Consider the following 22,258-nt stretch of genomic DNA (forward strand, 5'->3'; position numbering starts at 1 on the left):
CGATGCGCCACCAAAGGAGAAAGTCTCTACTCAGTATCATTCACATCGCCCCGTCAAAAATGAATCAAACGTAATTTTATTTTTTTAAAAAATATAATAAAAATAATTTTTTAATAACAATGATAATATGGATAAACGCCAAAAAAAAAAAAAAAAATCTAATTGATGGACACGACACGATGCATCAGTAAAAATTTTTCTTTCCAAGGAGTCCATTACTTTCGCGCATTAGCGGCCATAATTCGAACGAGGCGTCGTCCACTTATTAGGAACTGCAATGGATTCCACCCTGATCTAGCTTTATTTTTTAAAAGTTTTAGGACCAATTTGAATAAATAATTGGAAAAACTTCAAAAAAACCCCCATTTACTGATTTTGCGTTTTTATAAAAATAAATTATTTTTATAAACTTTGCAAAAAATAAAGAAATGAGTGTTTCCAAAATAAATAACAGACAATAAAATCTGGGATTTATAGAAATTAGAAGGAACGAATCAAAGATTTTACTTTTATCTACTTGCTAATGTGGTCATGATATCATTTTTTTTTTTTTTTTAAATTGACTATAGTTTGTACTCCACTCTTTTCCACAGAATACTAGTGCTGATTTGAAGGGTACAATGCATACCATGCACATATCAGAACATTGAATCTGATTGAAAAGTCAATTAATGCATAATACCGGATCCAATGGATCAGATCAAATTCGATATAATTGGAAGCTTTTTAAACTACTGGATTTCCATCAAATCAAATGGGATGTCTCCAAACTGCTAAAATTTGTGCCCTCTAAACCTGTCCTAATGCAGCATTTTAGAAGCTATTTTCAGTTTAATTTTGTCTATAGATCTCACATGTCTCACAAAACACACAGAAGAAAAGGTGGGAAGGAAAGAAAGAAAGAAAGTTGAATACGGGATGAAAAGAACAGCCAAATAAGCGCAAATCTCATGGCTCGAAAATGTCAGAAAACAAGACCACCCTTGCAAGGTCCAACTAACTTGAATGAGAAAAAGAATAACAAACAACAACAAATAATGTCGCCTTCGCAATACAGTAACAAGCTACTCACAAGAGAAAAGCGTAAGCTGCAGAAACTACGATTCCGGCAACCATCGGCCACGCCGGAACACGATATGCTCCCGCGCCACTGCAATCGTCGTTATTGCCGCTAAAACATCCTGGCCGCACCGACTTGGGCGTCCCTCCGTCCACAACAAAGCTGCTATTCGCCTTCCCGTTACTGAACAGAACGCACCAGAAGTATGGCGAACCCCCGTCAGTCCCGCTGACCGCTGCCCCGACCTCGGTGTGGTTCTTACTATACAGTATCTCGAGGCTGCGTCCATTTTCGATGAGCATATCGAAGGCCTGGTCGGGTTGGGCGTACTTGGTCTGGCACCCGATCAGCCGGCCGGTGATAGGTTTCAGGGATTGGGACTGGACGCCGCAGTTGGGCGCGAAGGTGTCGGCAAAGCTCGAGTCTGGGGGCTTCTTTCCGTCACCTACTGCGCTGCATTGGCCCTGGTAGGCCTTGATGTACTCGAGCGCGAGGCAGCCCAGGCCTTGGTTGTCAATGAGGGAGGAGGATTTGTGCGCGGTTCGGTTGCTGTTGACCAGTGCCACGAGCTGGTCGGCAGGGTTGTCTTGAAAACAAAAGGATTTTAAGATGGGAAAGAGAAGATCGAAAGGTTAGTAAAATTGCTAGCTTTCAGCATGACAATGATGACAAACTGAATAGTAGGAATTATTATAAAAATGAGATTTTGCGAATATATTGATTTACATAGCAAACTATATAGAAACAAATAAGCAATCGGTCTGCATTGGATATACAGATTGGACATCACAAGAACAAGACGTAAATGAGTGTGCCATGATTGGCCGAACTATTATTAAGAAGCACCTGATAAAACTTCAACACAAAACACTCCATTTCAATGTTGAAATTTCGAAATTCATTTGGTTAGAACACTAACTTTAATTTAGTTGCATAAGTCGTAAATAACCTGGCAGTGTCAGACCAAAGAGAGGACTTTTAGAGCCAGCAAGTGTTTGTTTGCTTAATAAACTAGAGAAGTAAATTGATCGTGAATACAGCAATATCAGTCGCTAATTAAGATTGAAGGTTTCGTAGTTATCAACGTCTCAACAAAATGCAGTCCGGGAAATTGAACTTGAACCTGCACTTGTTAGGCTTCTGCTTCTGTATCAAAAAGCAGAATGTTGTATATCTTTAAGAAGTTACAATGATGTAACTCACAAAAGGGAATGGCACAGGAGCACACGTGGAGATGCTACCTTTCTTTAACTTAGATTGTGCCAAGAGGGAAGGAAACAGCGTCAAAGAAACACATGTATTTCGAGTTGAGACAGGGAGGGAGAGGTTAGTGAGTATATTATCTTCCTCCTGTAATCATTCAACTTAGACTCTGTTGAGCCCTGCAAATGTTCAAAACAGAGACATTTGCAAGTAGCTTTTTTTTTTTTCCCAAAAAGAATTTCTCAATAGCATGGAAATCATGATTAAAACAAATTTTCAACAAGAAGATTGCCATGGAGGCCTACTTTAATTTCTTAGAAATGTTTTCTTTGCTTCCTAAAAACAAGCCTGAACTGATCTATGAATATAAAAACAATTACAATAGGGATTCTTTCATAGAATGTGAGCATGACCAACTTTTTGCGTAATGATAGTAGAAGCATCTAAAAGAAAATTGTGACACCCCAATAGTCCCACATCGTATGAAATGAGATTGTGATCGGGAATAAGAGACCATGAACCTTAATAATAATAACTGGACTTAAGTATTTCGAAATGATGGCTTAGGCCCAACAAATTATCATTGCTAGTGGGTCGGGTTATTACATTTGATATCAGATTCAGTTCACCAGCCGGAAGTTTAAGGCGGGCCTCACATCGCTTGGTAATTTTGGACCATATTTGTGATAGGGCGATAAGGACATCAGAGCCTAAATAGGGGAAGTCCCACATCAAATAGGAAAGAAATTTTGATTGGGAATATATAGGACCATAAAACTTAATAATAATAACCGGGCTTACGCATTTTGGGCCAGTGATTTGGCCTAACAAGTTATTACTGTTAGTGGGTCGGATCAATACAAAAATGACTTATTTCTCAAGATAGAAAATTTAATCATCATCTCTGGTGAAACAGGGCAACTGGTACAATTAGTCTATCAGGTGCATTTTAGTCACTAGAGTATTTCCTTGCACTTTCATGCATTCTACACTTTCATAAAAGAATTGTTTCCTCTACACCTTCTCTATTAGCATTCTAAATAAGCTTCAGAAAATTCTGCAGTTATGTTCTTCCATAACTAGCAGAGTATCCCGAGGTAAGACATATGCTTGAAAAATGTTTTCCATCCTACAGAAGTTATAGATTAGCAGCATTAACCACGACAAGTTAATACGATTCTAATGCTACAAAAGCTACATTTGTCCTTCCACAAGTAACAGCTACTCTATTCAACTTTTTCATCTTTTGTGCTTGAAGAACTTGCCTCTTTTCCTCTTTCACAAAGTTAGGAATGGCAGCAAATGTAACATGTGATCCTACAAGTTTTGATCATTATGGATCAGCTAGCAAAATAATGTAAGAGTGCAATAATCTACACAAGAACTTGGTTTATGTACTGCATTGTGAGTGAATAGATTCCTCTTAAGAATCCTGAACTGGCAAAAATCTAGTTAAGTAGTAAAAATATGTATATAGAAAATCTAAAAGAAAATCTTGTGCGGAATGATATTCTCTCCAAAACGACATTAAACTACAACGACATTTGCGCATTTACTATCCATTGTATTTATATATTATTTGTCTCCCTCAAAACTTTTTTTTACCAGCATTATATCTTCATCGAAATACTAATCCATGTACAAGCAGATCGATTAACCAAACCACATATCTGGGAACCCCCCTGATAGAAAGAATCTCAATTTCCAACTACATTATAATCTCTAAGTAAGAACTGTACTCCACGATAGCTCACGACCTTGTAAATCGTTCTAAAAGACCCGAAACTACAAACTATCTGTTTGAACTTCTTTGAATCAACATAACATGTTTTACTTCGCCAGATCTCGATAATAACACCATCGAAAATCCTACCAAAATGCAGCTAAACAATCCAAATCGAGAACACGTGATTGTCAAAATGTAGATCCCTGCTGTTGGGGGTAGTGCTGTTAGACCAAGTGGTGAGTAAATGAGTAATGCTATCAGGAGAAGCAGAAGCAGTACATATAACTCAAATACCCCAAAACAGGAGCTTCTGCTTTCGAGGATCAGAATCTCATTTCTGCTTTAAGCTGCGGCGGAAGCAGCTTCAGATTTAAGACAACAAAGTTAATTAGGAACCCAAATGGATCCCTCCTTCGCTACTTCCCTACAGAATCTGGACCCTAGCATACAGATCATCCATGCAACTTCTCAACCATAACCTACATTCTTTAAGGTACCCCATAAATTCATACCTAAGAGGAACAAGAAAACGTAAATTATATAAAAAAAAGCACAAAGTTAAGACGAATTCCATGCCAAATCACGAAATGCTGCAGCAAAATTCAAGTCAATTAGGCAAAAAAACTTAATAAATTAGTAAATAATCAGCTCACAAGCAGATCCAAGTCGAGAGAGAGAGAGAGAGAGAGAGAGAGAGAGAGAGAGAGAGTACTTTTACTATCGGCGGCGAGAGCGGGGGCGAGGTGGAAGAGGGCGGAGGCGGCGAGAAACCAAGCGGAGATCGCCATGGGAGGCGATCGAGTCGAGGAGCGAGGACTAGATTTTGAGAATTTGATAACTTTGCTGGACCTTTTCGCAAAATGTAGCACGAATTCGATCACGAATGGCTCCTTTATGATCGATTTTTTTTTTTTTTTTCTATTGTTGTTTTTCTTGAGGTCTTGGTTGCCTCACCCCTGTAGTCTAATTCATCCATTCAATGAATAAGGAAAAAAGGAAGAATAAATAATCGTTCCCTCTTTTATTTTTTTATTCTATTATTTTCACTCGATATTTTTTTTTTTTTTTTTTTTTTTCGGGATTCGTATTTCGTAGTGAGCTAAAGAGCGAGTGGTGATTGATTTAGAGCGCAGAGCGAGAGAGGTTAGAAACTCGCTATCTCGAGATTTTTGGGCTTTGTTTTCTCGTTTGCAATGTTTTGACGAAAATGCCCGTACCGACTATTTTGGGGACTGCGTTAATAGAAGGGCTAAAATGGAACATTCACCTGGAATGGATATTATAGTAACAGTAATATAAGTATCGTATCATGCTTTACCCGCGATGATGCTGCGGATATAAAATTATTTTTATAATAAATTTTATTTTTTATAAATTTAATTATTAATTAAATAAAAATTTATATAAAAATAGTTTAATAGTTAAATCTATTTAAATAAAAGATTAAAATTGGTATATGCGCAAGTAAATTTATATATCAATTTATTTTATAAGGATTTATATGAGAAGGATTCGAAATAAATCTATCAAAATAATTTTTAAAAATCAATAAATAGAAGAAAAATAAATTTGTAGAAGAAACTGTTTAATAAAATTAATTATATATATACACATATACACTACATTTCTAAAATTTTTCTCTTGAAATTTAAATTATGTATTTTTTTTATCCAACGATATTTCACATGATTTAAATTGCATCTATTAGGTTTTATTATGCAATTTATTACGCGTATTATTACTAAAATTAATTAATTAATTTCATAGCGTTTAGAGATTTAAATTGAAGTTAAAAAATTGGAAATAAATATTATAAGTTAAAATTAAAATTTAAAATTTACAGTATAAAATTTGGAATTTAAAAATTTAAAATATGAAAGTATCATAATTTTAAATTTTGATATCAAAATTTAAAATTTTATATTATATATATATATATATATTATTTATATATATAGTAGAGAGAGAATAAAGGAGGGTTTGGGAGGGGGACACGTGTCATCCTATGGTCCTCCCAAACCCTCCTTTAATGCAGAAAAGAATAGATTTATTAATTATTCATTAGTTTTGAAATATTTAAAAAAATAATATCTATAATCTAAATTATTTTAAATATCTAAAAAGTACATTTTAAATTTTTTTAACAACATTGACGTGTCAGGATTGCAAAATTTATAATTTTAGTGGTAGAAATGGAGTGTCTACTTAATGATATAAAGAAATTCAAAGCTCTCGCCGCCAAATCATGCCAAATCTAGAATGTTGAAGAAGATTTAAGATGCTAACAGATGGAGAACCAATCTTCGACTGGTATCATAATCAAATTGATGCCTACACATTACTCGATTTAAAACCTTGCATGGAACATCTCCTTTACTGCAAAAATCTTCATAATTCAGTTGAGAGATTTATTGCTATATATATATATTTAAGAAGATGTCAAAAAGAGAATGAGAGATCCTTTTAAATTGCGCACAATATTATATTAGGGGAATTTTCTTATTGGGTGATCCACTTTTTGTCACATGCAGGAGAATATATATTCCTAAGGTAGGTTTCATCTCCTAATCAAATCATTTCGTAACCACCATCATGCCATTAAATATTAATCAACTACCCAACACTCTCAAAACGAGTGTAAGTAAAAGCCCAATAAATTGACCGGACATAGCATGTGGAGGGATATCAATTCTTTTTTTCCTCCCATGCAACAAACTAGTACCAAATTGTATTGCTAAAAAAAAAATATATATTGTGGAGACCTCTAAACATTAGCCACTTCGATATTAATCATCTAAACTTTCAATATTCGCAATTAGATGTGTACTTTGTGAAGTATAAAAAATTAGTAAATAGATATCTTTTCAAACTAATTAGTGTTTCTATTCTAATAGAAATATAATCATGTGTTGATCGAGCATATAAGAATATATATTATTTGCGTGAAGACGAACGATATAAGTACATAAAGAATGGATAGTCTATAGCCTCACGTGCTTGTATTTCCATCTGAATAATAACATCGAATAGATAGAAGCGTCTGTTTAGTAGTTTACTACGCTCTGAAAAATCTAATTACCAAATTCGAAAGTTAAAACAAAAAGTGATTATTTACATAAGTGTTGAAGTTGTAAGGGTGCATCTTACTTTGACTAAGAAGTTCCAACCACTGTGGTTGCCACTCTTTCATTAGGTGTCTGATGTTAGACTTTTTAACCGCCAATTTCGCAGTACCAAATTAGGGCATTTGCTTGGCTGGCAAAGAGCAAACTACTGGTTGTAGGGATGACACACTAACCGGGGGTTTAAACAATGCCAGCGACTTTATAAAATTTGATTTTTTTTTTTTTTTTAATATTCTCAGGAGATTAAGCTTCCACTATAGCACCTTCAGTCATGTGCTAGGATCTAAAGCATACAAATTTACTCTTTTCACTATTATTTGCAATGAGATTTTCAATATATATATATAGAGAGAGAGAGAGAGAGTCCGGCTATAATGCTATTTAATATACTACAACAAAAACGGCATATAGCGACACTTTTAAATATCGGTATAGGTCAAAAAAGTGTTGCTGGCTAAATTACCGACACTTTTCAAAAGTGTTGCTATATGTGGGGTCGTTAGGTATATAGTGACAGTTAAAGAGTGTCGCTATAACTTAAAAAGAGTGCTGCTAATTTAGCAACATTTATTTAAGCATCTAGCAGCCGCCGGAACTCTACCTTGTTCGCTGCGGTGGCGGAGGAGGACGAGAAGGAAGGGTCCTTCGTCTAGGATTTCAGTGGAATGAGTAAAAGGAGAAGAGGGGATCGATGGTAATCGATTTTTCATTGTTTTTTCTTTTCTGTTTGTAATCGGGCCAAATGGACTGGGTTGGGTGGGTTGAGTAGAGTAACCTTTTATTTTTTGTTGGATTCGGCTTTATATTTAGACATTAGTAGATATTTTTTTAAATTTTTGCATAAATAGGACACTTAGACAAAAGTGTCCCAAACATGTGTCGCTATAACCTAATTCTGTTGTAGTGTATATAGCACCAAACAGCTGGTGCTATTAAAAGCTGGTGCTATTAAATTTTCTGCAGTTAGATATATTCCTTTTACTATTTCCACCTCTTACATCATACTATTCTATCAACCACTCACTAAACCCTAGGAGCCGCACATTTTTTTTATCCAAGAGCCGTGAACTTAATAACACCAATGACTTAGTGCTATAAATAGTATTATAGCCTAGTCATATATATATAGGAGTAGGGCTACTATTTTTCTATGAATATAGATCCTTTTGTTTTCATAAGTTTTCGGCCGTTGGATCAAAGGATGTGCAGTTAGGATAACAGTAATCCCCTAGGGTTGAGTGGATGGATGGTTGAATAGTATGATTTAACGGGTGGAAATGGTCAAAGGAATAAATTTAACAGCTGAAAACTTATGAGTACAAAAATGTTTATATTTATAAGAGTATAGTAGCAGAATTCTATAGCTAAGCTAGGATATTATTATTATTATTATTATTATTATTATTATTTTGAGAGATAGGTAGCATGTTATTTGCAGAACTTGGGACCTGGGGTACTAACCACCAAGCCCTTTGCCACTTGCGTTAGAGACTGTCGATTAAGCTAGGATATTATTAATAATATATATTATTTATTTTTTTATCCTTAGATCATTACTATTACACCAACCATCTACTCAACCCTAGGCTGGAATACTATCAATAGCACCAAGCATTTGGTGCTATTAGGTTTTCGGTCCTTGGATTAAAAATGTATGGTTAGGATAATGTTGGCCCCCTAGGATTGAGTGAGTTGTTGATTTAATAGTATAATCTAACGGGTGAAAATAGTCAAAGGGTTAAATCTAACGGTGGAAAACTTAATAGCACCAAATGTATGGTGCTATCGATAGAATCCCAGCTGGACTCTCTCTCTCTCTCTCTCTCTCTCTATATATATATATATAATATATTTAGAGAGAGAGAGAGAGAGAGAGAAGAGAGAGAGAGAGAGAGAGAGAGAGAGAGAGAGCTAGGCTGGTATACTATCAGTAGCATGGAGGCCTCCGTGCTACCAAGTTGTTTTCAATGATGCGGCTTCCAAATCGACGATCAGCTCCGTTAGACTTAATCTACACTATTAAAAGTATTTGGAAACTAAATTTCATAATTTTTTGACATCATTTGGCTAGTGATCCAAAGGTCTCAAAATAGACAATTTTAATGGTAGATGTGAAGCGTTTGTGAATTTAACGGTGTAAAACAATCCAAATCTGATAAAATTTTTATAGAAAATTCTTTTCACTATTTAGAGTAAGATCAGTACCTCTAATCTTAAATTAAAGTCTTTTATTATTATTTTTTATGAGATTTTAATTTTCAGCCGTTCATTTTTAGACTACTCGTTTGATAGGTAAATAAGGCCAAAAAATTATAAAATTTAGTTTTCAAATACGTTTTATAGTTTAGATCAAGTCTAACGGAGCCGATCGTCGATTTGGAAGCTGCATCATTGAAAACAACTTAGTAGCACGGAGGCCTCCATGCTACCGATAGTATACCAGCCTAGCTCTCTCTCTCTCTCTCTATATATATATATATACATATATATATATATATGTATATGTATATATATATGTATATGTATATATATATGTATATGTATATATATATGCATATGTATACATATACATATATATATACATATATACATATATATACATATATATATACATATGTATATATATATATATTATATATGTAAATATATGTTATACTGTATACATACTATATATATTATATATATGTATATTATATTGCATACTATTATACATATATATATATATATGTATACATATATGTATATATATAATGTATACATATATATGTATATATACATATATGTATATATATGTAACATATCACATAATATAATAGCATATAATATATATAGTCATATATATGTATAATATATAATCATATATATATATTAAGTAATATTATATACATATATGATACCAGTATATAAGTATATTCACATATATATTTATACCATATATATACATATGTATACTCATATACCATATATATGTATATATATATATATATACATATATATGTATATATATATATATATATAGTGAAAATAGAATACTATTGATACTATATGAATAGTATTTACTATCAACTTTTTTATTCTTGAATTAACTATTCTACTAATTCTCACTAAATTCTAGACATTCAATGGTAAAAAAAAATTAATAGTAAATACTTCATATCAATACATATCATGAAAGGGAAACCCTAAAGCTGGGCTCCCTGGGTTTGGCGGGTCCCATCCTTGAAAAAAAAAAAAAAAGAGAGGGAAAACAAAAGGTGGCCTTCAGGGAGCCCAAAAGTCGTGTTGTGCCTGTTGCATCCCATCCTTGGGAAAAACAAAAGGGGGTTTTGTGTCCCATCCTTGGTGCCGATTCGCTTTTTCCTCTCTCGACTCGGTTCCGTTGCCTTGCCTTTTCCTCCGCAGCCGCAGCGGCGTTTTTGAGCGGCACGGTGGCTGTCTCTTCCCCTTTCCCTCCTGCATGGCGGCTGTTTCTTTCCTCGGCATGGCGTCCTGTCGCCTCCATGCTTTCATTAGGTCTACTGGCTTGCCTTTTCCCCCGCGGCCCAGCTGCGTGGCGGCTGTCTTTTCCCTTCCCTCCCTCAGAATGACGGTTGTCTCTTCCCCTGTCTCCTTTTTTTTCTTATTAATGCCCTATCCTGTTGTCACCATGCTTTCATTAATGGTCTGTCTGAGGTGCCATTCTGGTGGCGAGGATCACCTTCTCTCCGATGAACGCAGCCGTCCTTGCGACATGGCGCTCGGGTGTTGGGGTGTCCTGCGGGCATTTTCTTTCCCCTCCCTCATGCGAAATGGCAGTTGTCTCTTCGTCCCTCCCCTTTTTTTTCCCTCATTAATGCTCTGTCCTGTTGCTGCCATGCTTTCATTATGGCCCGTCCGGGGTGCTATGCTGATGGCGAGGGTCAACTTCTCTCCAGTGAACGCAGCCGTCCTTGCGGCGTGGCGCGTGGGTGTTAGGGTGTCCTGCAGGCATTTTCAGTGCCACCCTGCACACCTTGATTTTGTCCTTTCTGCTTTGTTGTCTATAAATAGTGATTGGATGCTGTTTTACTCCTCTTCTGCTTGGTTGTTTCTATTCCTTCTGCTTTTTCTCCTTCTACTTTGTTACTTTCTGGTATTTGTAGCTTGGCGGTTGGCGCTCAACAGTGCTCCATGCTGGATAGAAAACCTCAGAACCTCAAGTGCTTATATATACATATCCCTGATTGCTCCTGTGCTTACTATTTGGTTTTTCTTGATGCATGTGGATGTGTTTGTTGCACTTAATGGTTGCGAAACGGTGGGATGATTGCGAGGACTGCTTTTTGCAGCGGTGGGCTATTGGTTTTCTCATTTTTTTTTATTCTCCCTTACATTTTTTCCCCTTCTGTCCTCTGATTTTTTCTTTTTGCTGCTATCTGTCATTGCATGTTCTTGGTGGTAACAATATGGCGGAACAATTGCAAGGGTTAGTTTCTGTAGTGGCCAGGTTATATGTTTTATCCTTTTTTTCTTTGTTACTGGTGTTTGGTTTATGAATTGTTTTGCTTATTTTTCTTCTTTTTTTTTGTTGTGCAGTGATGTCAGCTGTAGTAGTTAGAATTAGTTTTCGAAAATTATTGCGCGACATCTGCCACCGATTTTCTGTGGCGGTGTCGGTATATGGTGTTCCTATCGAAGACGAAGGGTTACTTAGTGTGTATGCCGATGTTGAGATCTCTAGGTTAGATTCAATTACCGAGTTGATTCGATATTGGAATGCGGCTTCCTCTACTGTCGATGAGGCAGAGGAAAATGCTACATGTCGTGTTGTTGCCAAATTACGTGATGAATTTTTGTTTGAGGTAAATGATACTAATTTAGAGGATAGAAAGTTTTACGAGAATCTATATGACCGAGTTTCTGCGGATTACCTTGCTCTCCGTGGTAAATATAAGCGCTTATATAGCAACTACGGCCTCTTAAAAGGCTACTATAATAATAGTCTGCTTGTTGAGAAAGAGCGTTTTGTTTCCGAGCGGAATGAGATGGCCAGTAGTTTAGAAAAATGTGTTTCATTGCTCAAACAACCCGGAACTAGTGCAGCTGGTCTGGGTAATAGTGAGAGCCTTTCTGATGAAGACCCTGTGGCACCACCGGGGTATTATGGGAAATGATGAAAAGCTTTGAACTTGACTCTTTTTTTGGTCTTTGCTTTTTTTTCTTTACCCCCTTTCTGTATTCTTTTGGTCGGTTTTTTTTAAAGGCCCAAAATACTACCTCAACTCTATATATATAGAGAAAGAGTTGAGCTGAAAAGCTATCAATACTAAACAGGTTTCGTTGTGACTCATTTGTTTTGGATGATGTAGTCTCCAAATCAATGATCGGTACCTTTGAACATAATCTATACCATTTGTAATGTTTGGAAACCAAATTTCAAATCTTTTTGACATCATTGGCCTAATGATCAAAAGGTTTTAAAATTTATTTTTTAATGGTCAATATGAAATGTTTTCTCATTTAACAGCGTAAAGATATTCAAATCAATTGAATTTTAGTTAGAAAATTTTTTAAACGCTTTAAAATAAGATTTATACTCTTGTGAAGTATCTAGAAAATAAATGAGTGGCAACGAAGCTCGTTTGTTACTAATAGCATTCCAGCTATATTCTATATTTATATATGTATTGATTGAAATGTAGTAAGCTATTGGTTTCATTAATTTTAAATGTCTTTTTAGGGGCTTTTGCTTATATATCCCTCACAGCTATTCAAAACTTTTAAATTTATCCCTCTATTTTCAAAATACCCTTCTAAATTTCAAATCTTATTAGTAAATCCTAGGGTTAGGGAGATAATTTGAAGAAATTTTTAAGAATTAATAAGAACATTTTAATCAATTAGAAATGTATAATATATTGTTTATATTTTGAAAAGTACATTAGATATTATTTATTTTTAAAAACAAACTCAGATAGAAATGTAACAAAATTAAACATCAAACTTGAGGCTCCAAAATCAATCATCAAACTCTTAACCAACTATACGCCGGTTACTTTTATTATATCTATTTTTTGTCTTTCACCAATTTTCTTCTTTTAATGAAATAATTTTGCTTACTTTTTTAGGTTTTGACAGGAGTGCTGAATTGTGTCAAATAAGAGTAACTAGTTAAGGGGCCCGCGCTTCGCGGCGGGAAGATAATCCAATAGTAAATTATTATAACTATTAACATTATTTTTTTTCTATTATGCATTAATTATTTTAAATATTATTTATCGCAGACCTTACGCTGAATGCGGAGAGCAGTTCAAACATGTATGGGTTCCCGATTAATAAGTTCGATGCGGCGGAAAAATAATACAATAGTAAATTATTATAATTATTAATATTACTTTAAATTAAAATTTTAATTTTGAATGCAAATTCAAATATCAAAATCAAAATAAAAAAAATTAAAGTTTGAAATCAAAATCTGCAAAATGTAAGTTTGAAATCAAAATTTAAAAAATTTAAGTTTGAAATTAAAATTTAGATTCAATTTAAATTTTGAATTCAACTTATAGCTCAAAATTCTAATTACTAATTAGTTCAAAATTTTAATTTTAAGATTAATTCTGAATTTAAATTTAAAATTTTGAATTTTTATATTTGGGGACTAAAGTGAAAATTTTGTAAATTTTAGAGACCAAAATTGATATGCAAAAGAAAACTAAAGAACTATTTTTGGTCCCTAAAGTCTCCAAAAATAAAAAATTAATTGAAATAAAAGCACTATTTTTATTGATTCCCAAAATAAATTGTTATACATTTATAAATAAAATATTATATAACAATATATTTATATAAAAAATAAAATAAAATTATATATATATATATATATATATATATATATATATATACATATATATACATATATATACATATATATATATATAGTTGAGCTAGAATACTATCGATAGCAAACGTGCTCCGTTGCCACTCATTTGTTTTCGATGATGGAGTCTCCAAATCGACGATCGGCACCGTTGAACATGATCTATACCACTTGAAGTGTTTAGAAATTAAATTTCATATATTTTCGATATTGTTCTCTTATCTATCGAGTGGACACAAAAATGAATGGCTGAAAATGAATATTCTATAAAAAATGATGATAGGAGTCTTGTAATCAAGATCAAGAGTATAGATCTTGTTTTAAATTATTTAAAGAATTTTCTAACAAACATTCAATTGATTTGGATATCTTTACGCTGTTAAACAAGAAAACGCATCATATCGACCATTAAAATTACAAATTTTGAAATCCTTTGATCATTAGTCAAATGATGTCGAAAAGATTTGAAATTTGATTTCTAAACACTTCAATTGTATAGATCATGTTCAACAGTACTGATCGTCGATTTGGAGGCTCTATCATCGAAAACAAATGGGTGGCAACGGAGCCCATTTGCTATCGAAGGCCACCTCGTGGACCACGTGCAAGCTGGGGTAGTGAACACCGCCATTTTCCATGTGGGTTCACACTTGCACCACGTCGCCAATAACAAATCAATTATATTCCTTTTTTTCAAACAAAAGTACAATAAAAATATTTTTTTATAATCATGATTAGACATACCTCTAAAATGAGACATTTGATTGGTTTATTACGCCACGTTACCAATATACCCGTTGCATTCTAGAATTTTTCGTGGGATGTGGAGGGCTCTTGCTGGTTCCCAATTCATTAAGAGTATAAATACTATACATACAAATAAATTTTAGAATACCTTACAAACTTATATATGTGACAATATTTAATTAGTGAAAAGTATAAATTACGAGAATATAAGCATGAATTATAGTTTCAATGTTAAAATCTAACCATTAAGTTATGAAATTTATAAGATATTATTAAATTTATTTATAAGCAAAGTATTTTCCGTCAGATAATGTTTTGCCCACTCTCGAAAGCAAATAAAAGTAAAATCTGAATGTCCATGAAAACTTTCTTGTTTTAAAAAATGGTAAACATCAAATACCACCCATATAGTTTCGCACTTTTTCACTTTAGTACCCTATAGTTTAAAGTGTGAAATTTGTATCTATGGTTTCATTTTTTTTCTTTTCGTCAGCTCCTTCGTAAATATTTCGTTAAATTATATATAAAAAACTTCAAATACCCCACCTAGATTTATTGAATATTTACTTTAGTACCCTTTAATTTTAACCTTATCACTAATTTAACAAAAAAAATAATTAAATAAATAATAAAAAAAATAAAACTATAAGGTATTAAATTGATACACTTTAAACCACAGATACTAAAGTGAGAAAGTGCGAAACCACGAGAGTGGTATTCGAAGTTTTTTCTTTACAAAAACAAACATCATTGAAGCGAAAATCCCTATACACTTTAAAAACCTAACCACTTGAACCCAAATTCTGCTCCCATTTCTTCCTGGAAGTGCGCACCGCTGTTTTCATGCGGAGCAATAAAGAAATTCAGAGCTGCAATTCCCAGTCTCTTTAGCAGTCTGCTTCTAAGCTATCATAAAACAAGAATTCCTAAGTAAAAATTAAATTGGCATACACTAATGCTATTAACATTAACATATATAATATAATCTAAGGATAAATTATACTTTTGGTCCCCATACTATTTGAGTTGCGTGACACGTCAATCCTCAAATTTTAATTCGTTATAATTTTTAACTCAATTTTTTTAAATTTTGCAATTAAATTGCATGCTCTGATTGAGCAAATTTAATAGTAATGTGTTGCTGATGCAGCAGAGATATGACGATATTGTGACTGATGATGATAATGATTAAGATGTTTTTAGAAATTTAATTACTACCGATTAAAATTTGATGACCAAAGTGTCACGCGCCATTGTAAGAAAAAAAAATTTAGCCTACAATCAAAGTAGCAAACTGCCGAGTATACTGGACTAATGGTGTCCCGACACTACGAGAAACTCCTCACGCACAATATGCTTTCAAGGATCAAGTTCTAATGATGCTAAATGATGAAAAAAATGGAAGCAAGAAACCAAGTGCACAAGATAAGCTCAAAGTCATATTTGATTCAACTACAAAAATCTTACGCTTAATTTAATATCGGTTGACAAAGCATAATCTTTTCACTTGGCATCGGGAAAGCTATGCAACCAAAACTTCCAAATGATGGTGATAACACCATTTCACATTGCGCTGTAAATCTCTAATAGGGTGAGCATGAGAGAGAAATAAGTTTTGCACTAGCGGTGATGATCACTACTACGTTCCTAAGCACCTTCTAAAATTCATTTGTTCTTACGCTCTCCATTGTAGTCGTCAATCAATCTCTCGACGTCCTTCCAGAACAGACCTTCCGCAAGAACTCCGTCCTTGGTAAACCTGACAACATAGCATACAATCAAATCATGAAAATTAATAGTTAGCATAGACAGCATAAAATTTGAATGAGTGATGCAGAAGCTCTTCCAAACCAAATTAAATTCCTAATTATAAGTGCTAAGATAATGCCTTGAGCACGAAAAGAGTAATTATCCTTTATCATGCTAGACCGGGACTACCCTTCCTGGACTGAGCTAGGTGAATCAGATTCCCAACCAAAAATAATATGATATACTTCTTAGGTCAAACTGCTATTTAGCTATATACAAAATAAACTAATGTCATGAGTGTAGAAGAAACAGTTCTTGAAAAAGAAACATTTGCAGGAAACTAGTAATGCCTCCTCTTACAAGAGCAAATGGATCGCACACTTACCATTTGGTCACGCTCTTGGTAAATTGAACAGGTTTATTTGCAGAAATGGACTTTGGATCTGCACTGGCTATTGTAAGAGTGTACTGGTCTGAGAATCTTGGCAGTTTTGAAGACACAACCAGCCCGGTGCTATTGAAGGATCCCTACATGCAAGCAAGGAAACCTTAATCCTCAGAAATTTGTTTCAGAAACACAATCAGATCAGCGGTACTTAAAACATGGGTATATAAACCACTAGAAATTATGTTAGTGCAGGTCCACAAAAGACAATAGAGAGAAGAAAATATATGCCCTTATTTTATCAAAGCAATAGGTGCCCTTTTGACAACAAGATGAACAATAAATATCATGCTTTACTACAATACTAAGATGTAATATGATAATATACAGTTGCCAATAGAAATCTTATTGGTTATGCATGAATAAATTGCTCGGTGTATGTGAAAGAGGAGAAGCCAATTTCACTTCCCAGGAAGAGCTTAGTTGCTGTCAATTTGGTTTCGAGGAAAGGGTTTCCTGGCTAAAAGACCCTTCTAAGATTTCCGTCCAAGGGATTTTTTGTTTGAGAGGTGAAGGCCTTGTCATAGATCATGTTGATCTATCCTCAAACTACAACAGTATCCTTAATTAAGCATCAAATATTTCTGTCTCTTTCGACCATCACAGACTGAGATAACATGTTGTTTGATATTTTTCTCTCTAGACAAGACATTAGTACTACAATCTTGAGATTTTAAACCTACAACAGGCCCAACTCCTCTAATATGATTATACGAAAAGCTGCAGCAACTAGTGTTTCATAACATTTAGCTTTTAAAAATGCAAGAACTTTGTAACCGCTCAATCTTGTACTACACTTTTAAGTTCATCTTGATATTAGGAGAAGTTTATCTAGGAGATATAATTTTCATCCATAAGTAATCTCTGTCGAGTTTAATTACACCACAAATGGACATCGGTTCAGCCAAAGACATTGAATATAACGGACACCGTTAATTTGAAAAACTAAATAAAGCAAATAAGAATCCTGAAATTGCAATATGACAATAGGCAGACTTTCTTTAACTTAGCATACAACATCGTCAGTTGGCGACATTCACAATATAAATGCCAAACTTATCCTGCACATAGAATCTAACCAAGTCGAACCACCATACATTTGTTCTCGGACAAATAAGCTTCGCAATATAATTAAACCATCAGGTGTACAAAAGAAAAGCCATTTGGGACCTCACATTAAGGTTTTAAGTGCCCGTTGGCACGGGTCGTATCTACCGTGCCATATCGTACCAACAAAATACCGGTACGATACAGACCCCGTGCCGATGGCACAGCTCAAAACCCTCTATTCTTTAAATTAGTAAGTAATTTTCTTAATAAAGTTCAAAAGATGTGATAAAAAGACATAATAAATAGTTAGAATATTTTGTTGCTAAAGAAAATAAATATTTCATGCTATTATGTGTCGGCACACAAGAATTTTTTTGACCGGCACGCATCGGCACGGCTTGGCACGCACCGTGCCGTACCATGCCAGCAAGTTTCCAGTACGACCCCGTGCCACGGTACTTAAATCCTTGCCTCACACTGACAAAAAAACACAACAAAGTAGAAAATTTCACAAAACAGATATGATATACAAGTTCTAAGCCACTGTAGCAAGATTACAACTTATTTTGTAAAACAAATTTTGACTGGCACTTCATCATTTAAATTTTCTTTGTCATCTAATTAGCTGAAATGCATGTGGGTTGTTGGGTCCATTCTTTAGCCAGTGTTGGCCTCACAAATCTATGCCAACCAACTCGTAAGCATTTAGGTGGGTATGCACAGATATGCACAGATAGATAATATCTTGCTTGAGATTTTGGCATGGCCTTACCTAAGTTCTGTTACAACAGATTACTAGCTAATAAAGCATAGACATAGCACATGATCAAAAAGAAATCAACTATAAATGAATCATCAGACAAAAAAATATGGTAGCAAACACAGCGGACGGTTAAGTACTTTCATGAGCTTGAGAAAGAAACAATCCAAATAAAAGTTATACAACCGTTCAAACTTTCCATACAAGCACATGTACAACCAACCATGTAATGACTGACATTTATCATAAACCATTGGCTACAAAATATTGCTTTCATAAAAATCAATTTCAAAGGTATCAGTAAGCTGAAACTAATTTTTTTCCTTAGACTCAAATTAAAGCTTACTTCAGCATACTTTTTGATCCATTATCTTATAATCTCTAGCTTGTATCTCTCCTAATTAGTAAAGCATTAGGTCAGATAGGTTCCTATTATAATCCCTCAAAATTCACCACTAATAGAGTTCTTCCGACATAACATACCAGCAAACGTGTCTAGAGAAATACTGAGACAATAAAGTGGACAAGAGTTGATGTCCTATTGACCTAATCATCTGCAAATTTGTAGGACTGCATGACATAGTAACAAATGGAAAATAAGGGAGATTACAATTAACTCGCGCATAAGTATTGATGGCCTAATGCGCATCAACATGAAAAGAAAGAAAAAAAAGAGGTGAGGAAACAAAATTCTAACTAATCCAGGAAATTTGTCTAATAATATCCAACTCCATTTATGACACAAGTACTGCATCACCTCAAAACAAAACTTCAAACAATCCACCATAAAATATGCAATCCAAAAAAATGATAAATCGGAAGGCCTACTATAAAATTTTCATCAGTCGTTAAATATATCGACATCGTCTAAAGTATCCTCCTGCATCACTAAGTACTGCATTATGCACCATCACCAACAGGCAAAATTTCAGCAAGTAGCTTAATAAGCATTCACGAGCCACTCATTATCACATCGAGGTCTGTTACAGTTTAACCTTGATGGGTCAGAGAGCCATACTCCCCTTTTATAGGAACTATCCTACATGCATCTGCCCATCACAAATTCTACATAGGAACAAGACTAGTTTCCTGGTTGACACCCTATCTTCATTAAGAAGGCATAAGTTCCATTTGTAGTTAATGAACTAAAAAGCACTAGTCTGCCAAACAGTTAACAACTCGCTTAGGCTATTCAATAACCTAGTACTATGTACAATAAACACATGGGCCCAATTATTCATAACATATAAAAAAGTGTAAGCGTTCAAGATCTTTAATCCAAACAGCTCTGGCTTCTTCAGAATACATTAAAAAACTATTTTTGAAGAAAAAATAATCTTTTTTCAAAATGAGACCTTCCCAAGATCTTCGAAATGAGTCCATAAACACCCAACAAGACAACTGATAGATCAGTCCACTATATAAAAGAGCATACAACATGGCAACTAAAGTGGACTAGCAACTCAATGCACAAGGCTCTCTCCCGCAAGGCTCTTGGGAATCGCACTACAAAAGATTACACAATCCAATCGTAGACTTTTATAACTCATTAACAATAAAAACGGAGAAGAAAAACTCACGGGAGGAGGGTAAGTGAAAAGGATCGCATTCTTCTCCTTCGTGTAGCTGATGAATTGCAACAGCCCGTTGAAAGCTATATATTTGCCCGAATCAAAGAATCATGAATCAAGAAAAACAACAATCGCCAAAAAGCAACGAGGTCGAGAAACCCTAGGTCTACATCAGCACAAAATAGAATCAAAATAGGCCATAATACACCAAAACAAAAAGGATATAATCCGATGCAACCGATGAGGAAATCCTTGTTCTCGGGGAACTTCTTGGGGTAGAATTGGGCGAGGAGCGCGATGGCGATGATGATGGATCCAATCAGCAGCCTCACGTTGCTCAGCCTCACGTCCTCCACGTACCCTCGGCTCGTGACGACCTGAAAACGTTTTCAACACGCTAAAAACCCTAAGACACCCCAGAGAACGCCATGATCGAGGGAGATCGAAAGAAACCCTACCGATGGATCGATCGATCGATCGATAGATCGAGAGAGGAGGGGATCGTTTACCTCGGAGACGGATTCGTCGAGGAGGTGCTTGATGGAGTGGGGATCGAGGAGGTTCGCCTTCTTAGGGTTTTTGGTGCTCCCCGTGCTCGCCATTTCTCTCGCCCCCCTTCTTCGTTTTCTCTTTCGAACGTTACCGAGTCTCCTTCTTGGAAGAAGAGTAGTGAGAGGAGAGAGAGAGGGTTTTAGTCCACGAAGAGCCGTTTCTGATGGGCTTCAATTGACGACCATCGTGTAGGCCCATTGGGCCTAAAAGGCCCACTCGTGTGAAATTTGTCCTCTTTTTACCGCTAAAAAATTATCAATTTCAATATAATATATACACGAAAAATATCAAAAAATGATAAAATGCCTGTTTTTAAGTATACTTTAGTGATGCTGATCATTGGTTTTGGTTTTCGAAAAATAAGATGATATTTCAAAAGACCTTGTGTACACCAATCTAATGAGATCATAAGTGCATAACAACGATAATATAAATTGTTCTAGACATTTTCGATGTTAAGAACCCATTTATTATTGAAATCAATCTAACATTACTAGTCAAAACGAAATGGAGACAAAAATATATTTTTCTATTCTTGTACAGGACTGTAGAAAATATAGGGCGTGTTTGGTTCGCTTTTTTTTCACTCTGGAATAGAAATCGGAATCGAAATGAGTGAATCCGTTTGTTGATATTTGGTACGTGGGAGTTCCATTCCGATTCCAATTCCCGAGTTGAGTGGGAATTCCCTGATCACTTCTTCTTTCAATCCGAGCTAGGAGGCCAGATTGGAAGTTAAATTGGGGCGAAATGGATATTTATTGGGATTAAATTTATTTTTTCAACTTTTTTAATTAAAATATGAGTTAAAATTTAAAATTTAAATATATAATTTTAAATTTTAATTTGAACTTAAATTAAAAATTAAAATTTAATCAAGTATTTCGAATCTAACTTATGAATTTGAATTTAAATTAAATTTTAATTTATATAAAGTTTTATTCCAATTTTATTTCAAATTTAAATTAAATTTATGGATTCAAATTAAAATTTAAATTGTAATTCTAAATTTAAATTTAAATAAATCAAAATTTAGTTTCATATTTTGAATTATCCATCCAACTTCAAAGTTTAATTTTTTTTTTAAAAAAAAATTTAAAATTTTAATATTATTTTAAAATTTTGATGTAAATTTTTAATATTTAATTTTTAATTTGAATTTAAATTAATATATTATAAAGATAATGTTAGTACATTAATTTGATTATGTTTTTTATATCTGTCTGAACCAAACATCGATAATGGGAATGATTTATTTCGATTCCGATTCAGGTGATGAACCAAACAGAATTATGTAATGAGTCATTCCGATTCCGATTCTAATATATTTTGATTCCAATTCCGATTTCGACTTTGAACCAACCACACCTATAGTGTAATCCATACATTACGATAACATAAAATATGATATTTCATATACAAGCTAGTAAATTAT

At 34.2% G+C, this 22,258-nt stretch overlaps 2 protein-coding genes across 4 annotated transcripts; both read right to left on the reverse strand.

The window, feature by feature from the left end:
* Positions 920–4,915, reverse strand: LOC109706818. Its single transcript, XM_020227822.1, has 2 exons — positions 4,702–4,915; positions 920–1,646 (listed from the first exon to the last, which is right to left on the reverse strand). Exons 1-2 carry the CDS (start codon positions 4,775–4,777, stop codon positions 1,069–1,071), a joined length of 654 nt encoding a protein of 217 aa, XP_020083411.1. The 5' UTR covers positions 4,778–4,915; the 3' UTR covers positions 920–1,068.
* LOC109706821 (probable signal peptidase complex subunit 2) lies at positions 15,330–20,945 on the reverse strand. Of its 3 annotated transcripts, none has more exons than XM_020227827.1 (6): positions 20,781–20,945; positions 20,497–20,648; positions 20,281–20,362; positions 16,831–16,973; positions 16,376–16,455; positions 15,330–15,597 (listed from the first exon to the last, which is right to left on the reverse strand). In XM_020227827.1, exons 1-6 carry the CDS (start codon positions 20,871–20,873, stop codon positions 15,584–15,586), a joined length of 564 nt encoding a protein of 187 aa, XP_020083416.1. In that variant the 5' UTR covers positions 20,874–20,945; the 3' UTR covers positions 15,330–15,583. The 3 variants fall into 3 exon arrangements, with proteins under 3 accessions (XP_020083416.1, XP_020083417.1, XP_020083415.1); XM_020227828.1 differs by having other exon boundaries at positions 15,330–15,602; XM_020227826.1 differs by lacking the exon at positions 15,330–15,597 and having other exon boundaries at positions 16,096–16,455; positions 20,781–20,943.

The sequence above is a fragment of the Ananas comosus genome, linkage group 2 (genome assembly GCF_001540865.1).
Source record: "Ananas comosus cultivar F153 linkage group 2, ASM154086v1, whole genome shotgun sequence".
NCBI lineage: Eukaryota > Viridiplantae > Streptophyta > Magnoliopsida > Poales > Bromeliaceae > Ananas > Ananas comosus.